This window comes from Octopus sinensis, unplaced genomic scaffold (assembly GCF_006345805.1).
Source record: "Octopus sinensis unplaced genomic scaffold, ASM634580v1 Contig16543, whole genome shotgun sequence".
NCBI lineage: Eukaryota > Metazoa > Mollusca > Cephalopoda > Octopoda > Octopodidae > Octopus > Octopus sinensis.
In genome coordinates, this window is record NW_021834419.1 from 33,080 (window position 1) to 40,203 (window position 7,124).

Below are 7,124 nucleotides of genomic sequence, written 5' to 3' on the forward strand. Positions count from 1 at the left end.
TTAAGTTCCCACATGTGCCACATATGAGACTATCTTTTCGGTCATAATTTTCCATGATGTGCGGTTGTATGCTATACTCCTGAGAGTATCTAGGTCGTCTCCATTTTTCAGTTGTCTTTTAACGCGTTGTAGTTCTTTTGAGATTACAATAGGTAATGTATTTCGTGGGCGTCCTCGGGACGCAGATCTTTCGTCCTTTGCGTAATATGATTCCATTGCCCAGTTAGCATAGACATCCTGGTCGAGTCTTAGAATGTGGCCCAATAGGCGCCAACGTGCTTCGGTAATGTCCACACTGACGGGTCTGCTGTTGCAGATATTGTATAGGGTGGAGTTCTTGATTTTCTTTGGCCAGTTGATGCCAATAAGAATTCTTAACTGTCTTCTATGGAATGCATCAAGAGATTTTGATTCAGACTCAGATATTCCCCATGTTCCTCCGTTGTACAAAAGTATGGGTTTAATAAAAGCATTGTATAATTTGGCACGTAAGGCCGTTCCAACCTCGCGGTTTCGTAGCCAAGTGGTCCGCAGTTTGTTAAGTGCAACAGTCGATAGCATCTTTCTCCTCATAATGTCTTCACTATCTCCTAAAAGAGTTCCAACTTTTTTCGAGTTTCGCCATTTTTCGTCTGTTCTATTTGCCTCCCGGTTGATTGTTACATATTCGGTTTTTTCTATGTTCACTTTTAAGAACCATTTTTCCAGTGCATGAGGAGCAATGTTCAGCAGTTCTTCGAGTGTCGACTTATCATGAGACAAAAAGTCTACATCGTCGGCATATATCACTTCAGTTATTGAAGTAGTCTTCACTAGTTTTCTCAGATCTCTTAGTGCCGCTTCAAGATAGACAATGAATAGTACAGGTGATATTGAATCACCTTGGGGCGTTCCAATGCTTGTTTTGAAAGATCTTGATTGTACGGGTCCGATCTTCACCGTTAACTCGGTGTCTATAAGTAGTGCTCGAACCATTCTGATCGAGTCATTGTCAAGAATGGTTTTGAGGATCTCCATTAGCTTGTCTCTGCGGATTGTATCAAATGCCCTGCTCATATCAATGCCCAATATTGTGGTCGCCATTTTAAATTTCTGAGATATGGCACAGATCCATCTATGTCCCCATACTACATCTGCAGTTGATCGCCCAGGCCTGAATCCACTTTGGCTAGCCGACAGATATTCATTAACAGGGTCCTTAATACGTTCCAGTGTTACGAGTGAAAAGATTTTCCTTATTATTAAATATAAAAATTAAATTGTTAGCGATAGTTTTATAAATTTAATAAAAATTTTCGACTAAGGCAGATTTGTTGGAGGATTATAACTTTCACATTTTAATTGTACCTCAGTCTTAAGTTTGCCATAAACCATTCCATCTTCATCGTGAGAATATGCTTTCACAATCTCAATAGGACTTTTATTTGTCTTGATAAGATAATTTCCGGATCCACATGCTCCGACAAGTGTACTGTCATTCCCAATAAAAACTGTTTTTTCTTGAAATTTATATTTTGCCCATTCATTTTCAATAAGACCAGTATAAACAAGTAAATATCGTTGATAATCGTTTAATGTCGTAGCCGTATATTTCCAGCATTCTAAATCAATTATTTCAGTTTTTGTTTTTAGATTTAGGCTTGAAATTTCTAAAATTGCATTTAAAACAAAACATATAAAAAATAAAATACAAAAGCTCTTCATCTTAAAATGAAATTTACGTATCTCTAAATTTGTATTTAAGCAGAAATTAACTAATTTCTTAATTAATATATTTGTAAATATCTCTATTTAGAAATTTAATTTTCGATGCTCACGTAATGGAGAATACTTTCGGAATTGATTTGTTTTTGTTGGCTATCAAAAAAGTGTTATTTTATAGCTGCAGTACACTCTTTATTTTATTTCTCTACAAAATACATTTTTCCTTCCTATAGAATACTCTGAGATATTCCGTAAATTAAAAAAAATATTATTAGAAATTTGTATTTTCTTATTAATTTAATTTAGTAAATTATAAATAATACACTTTTTAACACGTTTTCTAGTTTTATTCTTAGTTGGTCTTATGCTAAAAATGTCGTTTATGTCGCTTTTTGTTTTTAGTATGTTTAAAGGTTTTTATAGGCGTTTTTGGTTGTTAATGTATATATTTAAATTAAGTTTGTATGTCTCTTATACTTGATGAAAATCTGTGCTCAGATTTATATGCTGATTCATTCACGCTGATCTGATATATATTGAGACTTTTAAAATTTAATTTAACTTTTTAAAAATATTAAATCAATTTATTTAAAATTTATTTGTTTTGATTGTTACTCTGTTTCATGTTGCAAAATGGCCCTATAACAGCGATCTCTGTAGTTTCTGATGATTTGAGAACTCCTGACAATTTCATTACAGTTATTATTTATGATTTATATAAAAACAGCTTTTCACCACAAATGGAGGCGAAGATGCCGATATTGGCTGGTCTACCACATTTAAACGAAAAAAACGATATTTAGCTATTTCTAGGGTCTTTTTACATTTTATATTTTAGGAAGAAACAAATTACGTTGTTTCTGACGTGGTAATATTCGACGAAAATTCTCCCACTCCAAATGATTATATTCCCATCACTATGACAAATAATAGTTTTAATTTTATTATTAAATCGAACAGATAAAGACAAGGCATTGAAGAATAAAATAATTTTAGTAAGATATGAACAATCCGCTCGGGCAGAAAATATTCTTGTGGATATTATACTATCAACCACACCTTGCCCTCCTGGAGGATATTTTCTGATTGGGTATTTTTAATATATTAATTAAAATAATTGTTTAATACACTTTTATGTAGTGAGGTGAATAGAATTTCAATTTTTGGTAGGCTACAACAAAAATCTACAACACGGTATTTATTAGATTTATAATTTTCTAAAAGTTTGTCTATTCCGAATGTGGTTCCATTTAAGAAGAGTTTATGCAATGAATCGTATATGTATTTAAATGTGAATTTAGGGTTTTGGACATTAGTAGATTGCTGTTTAAGTTTGACAAATCATTGGAGGAATCTCTCTATAGCGATCAGGTTTTTCTTGTTTGATTGAAAATTATTTAGTCTTGTATTTTAAATGAGACTTGGAATTGGTTTAATGCTTATAAGTTTCTCTTTTGTCTGATTTTTTAGATCAAAAAATTGGTATTTTGATTTTGACTTGGAAAATAACTTTCTTAATTCTTTAACTTAATTTTCTTTTTTAATTTGTATTAATAATATGCGATAATTTATTTTGGTGCCGAAAAATTAGCATGTCTGTCCACTCAATAAATTAGTCTTATAATTATTTTAATATCGAGTAATTAAGTCAAAATATGCGTTGAATATATTGATGGATCTGACAAAAAATTCACTCAAAACAATTTAAAAAGTAGTTAAAAATCATCTCAGCATTTTTCTAATAAATAATTGATAAGTCCATGTTTTCCAAACTTCAAATTAGCCCGGAAGATTTCAATATGTTTACATACTTCACGAATTATCTCTTTTTTATTGACAACGTGAAAATAGTTACTCTCAAAGATGTGCTAGTCAAAATGATGGAGGTTGTTAATAGATTTTTTGAATTTAGAAATGAATTCTGAAAAATCAGCATTTAATGTGGCATCTTTCCCATGCTCTGAGACTCTCGGTGAAATCAACGGATATCGGTACTTTAGTCTACGTAACGACAGCAGAATTAATGTTTCCAAGAATTAATAGACTCCATAGTGGAGAGTATCAAGACGAGGATAACTATATTGTCACAAATAAATAGGTAGGAGCAATTTTTGGTAGTGTAGATTGTAAATCTTCGCAAAATTAAAAAACAATTTATACTAAAAATATTTGAACTTTGGATTTACATAAAATGGAGATTGTACAGAGTCACTACCAAGGTGTATTGTATGCAGTAAAATTCTTTCAAATAATAGAATGGCCCCTTCTAAGGTGAATGCTCCCTTCTACTTCTGTGAGGACAGGGAGAAGTAAGAAAGTCAGAATACGAGCCATCCGGCTAGCTCATGGCTTAGGATGGCGAAGGGAGCTTTCAACGCCCAGGAATTGTCCCTCAAAGGCCTCCCTGAGGTCCTAGAGAAGATAATCTTAGCTTGTAGTTAAGAGGTGAGCGTTTGTGCGGGACTGAAAAGGCAGGAATGCCGAAGGTCTTTATCTGCTTTCTACTAACAGCCTCTATTTAAAAAAATATTTTTTTCTTCTTCAAACAATTATGTTAGCCTAATGGCCTAAATGAAGATGTTCGTTAAAGATGATGCAGAGTAAAATCTACTGAAATCTGTTTTTGAAGGTCAAGAAGTTAAAAAATTCCGACTAAAAGAGAAAGCTGAAAATTTCATTCTTATTGACAAAAAGCTATATCTGGAAATACTAATACGACTTCAGAAGTTTGTTATAGCTTTAACATGCAAAGAAGAAATGAAAATCATTGCTCAAAAAATCCAGGAAATAAATAATTGTGGTCATAATACTTTACAGAAAGATTTTTTGTAATCAAGCAAAAAAAACATTCGTCAAGTCGTAAGTGAGTGCAATATATGCAAGTTTGCTGTGGCACTAAAACAGTATGACGATTCGAGCCATATTGTCGCGGATTTACCTAATGAAAGGTTTCAAGTTTATTAGTTATTATTGTGAATTTTAGAATCAAAATGATCATTTTTCTTGGTTGATGTCTGTAGTAGACATATATTCAAAATATGCATTCACCATAAGTCATTAAAACATCAAAATAGGTTTAATAAAACTATAGAGTTTAACATTAACATTTAAGAGAGTTGAAGTTTAATTTTTACAGCCGAGTTTAATCTCAATTTTTAAGACCTAGACCAAGAAGTCATTAAATGTTTTAAAGGAACTTTTAACAACCTGAGGTGACAAAATGTTTTATATTATTGACAAAATAATCGAAGCAGCCAGCATGGCCGAGTGGTTAAGGCGGTAGCTTAAGGTGCTATTACAGTAATGTGCGTGGGTTCGAATCCCACTGCTGGTATTTTTTCCTTTTATAAGGTTTTCAACATCAGAAAGTAAAACACGATGTCGAATCTTGATTTTGATATATACATTTATTTCCTTTTGATAATGCATTTAAAAGAAAAGGCTGTTGCTAAAACATTGTTTCAGAAATTAATGACAAAAAATCTAAAATTTTTTTTGATATTATGAAAATTTTAATTTGAGTATTAATATGGAGGGAAAAATTTAGCATTCCTACTGAAGAACAAGCCTAGGTCGTATCAAAAAGTTCATTGCAAAATCACTTACGGCCAAAGAACTGATTATTTTGTACTTTCTCTAAGATAATAAGGCAGGTTTATGGCTGCCTTTGCTGATTGTATTTAAAGTAAATAATTCCTTCGCATAAGCTCTGACAATTTCGGAGCTGCAAAACTCCAAGATTAAGTTTTCAGACTATAGTAATGTTATTCGTGCTTTAGACGTAGATTTGTATCTCGATAAGTCAGCCTGTTTATTCGTGCTTTATCAATCGTACCATTGAGTAAATCAGCCGGTTTGGACTTTTTATCGATTCAGTAAATTAACACGTGTTCAGAAACTGGCTTGAGAGTTGAAAAAAATGGCTTAAATTGTGTCAGTTTAATCAAAAATTTAACAAATTTGTTCCTAAGAATAGCTTTCAATGATAAGATAAAATCTACAATTTTAGCAATAAAAAATCGTTATTTATTAATTATGAATCAACGGAAATTGATTAAATCACAATTCGAATGAATGTTATACGTCCCTTTTTTACTTGGTTGAACGTAATACTTCTCTTTGTATAAAAATATGATTAATTTTTATTTTTATAGTTAATTACAGAAATTTTTGTCTATGCTGGAGCCATGGTGCTCCGGAACTATGTCAAATTGGGAAATCCGTCGATAAAAACTATTCAATATTCAGGGATTTTTTATATAATTATTGCTGTAATGATTTTTATCGGATTAATATGTGGAATTTTATCACTGAAAACAAAAAAGCGTCCTTCTTGCAGAATAATTGTAAACTAATTTTTCCAATAAATTACTATATAGTATGTTATCATTCTTTTTTTCGTTTGTGGATTCATCTTAACTATCCTGTCCTTATTTTATTTTCACACATCTACCGTATCTTTTAATAGTTATTTCTAGTGTGTTGAAAATTTTAAACGTGTTTTTTTATGGGCCATTAAGAAATATGAAGAAACCAGTCCAGAAGTCGACTTTTGGCAAAAAACCTTCCAATGCTGCGGTGCTTATTCCCCTGACGATTATAATGGAAATATTACATCAAGTTGTTATATTTCTGAAAATCTTTTTAAAATTAACATTTATGAAACTGTTTTCTAATTCTTAATGTATTTTAGGGATGCGTACATAAAATAATATCACTAATCGAGGAAAATAAAATTCCATTAACGGCAGTCAGTGGGAGTATTTGTTTAGTCACGGTTTATATTTCATTATTAATATTTATAGTTTCTTGGAATATGTTTTTCGTTTGTAAAATTTTAAATCTTATAGTTAAAATTAACTGATTTTTGATTAAATATCTGGACTATTTATTGTCTTTATTTAATTTTTGAATATTTGCTTTTTTAGTTAAGATAGTTACATGAAACTTGTCCTTTTAATCAGGCAGCAGATGTATTTAAAACCACGAGTATAAAAGACATTTTTATTATAAGAAAAGCCCAACATTCAGCAGAAAATTCCTTCGATTTAAAGAACCTTTTATTTTTATTAGAATCTGTAAAATTGAGAGCTTAGTAAGTACATCCAAACCTTTTTCTGATGACTACAAAATTTGATATCGATCCCTGAATTTTGTAAAAACGGTAGTTTAAATACAATTTATACACATGTAAATCAATGATACTTAAAAGTGCCCATTTAACAGAAAAATATCAATGAGAATGATGAGAATGTCTGTAAATGGGGATGGTTCCATTCTGTCTAAAATATGAGTAAGAATTTTCAAAAAAATAGCTAAAAATGTTAAAAATAGATAAGACAAATCGGATGTTTAGTTTGGATTTGTTAAGTTCAAAACATGACCAATTCGAGTTACTCATGTTAAAATAGTTGAATTTC

At 31.1% G+C, this 7,124-nt stretch overlaps 1 protein-coding gene and 1 non-coding gene across 2 annotated transcripts; one reads left to right on the plus strand and one right to left on the minus strand.

Annotated features, from left to right (window-relative positions):
* Positions 1-1,083, minus strand: LOC115230848. The gene has a single exon (XM_029800973.1). It carries the CDS (start codon positions 1,081-1,083, stop codon positions 1-3), a length of 1,083 nt encoding a protein of 360 aa, XP_029656833.1.
* A 3,874-nt stretch (positions 1,084-4,957) lies between these two features.
* Positions 4,958-5,038, plus strand: Trnal-aag. Its single transcript has one exon. It is a non-coding gene; the product is annotated as a tRNA-Leu (tRNA).
* Positions 5,039-7,124: the final 2,086 nt, after the last annotated feature.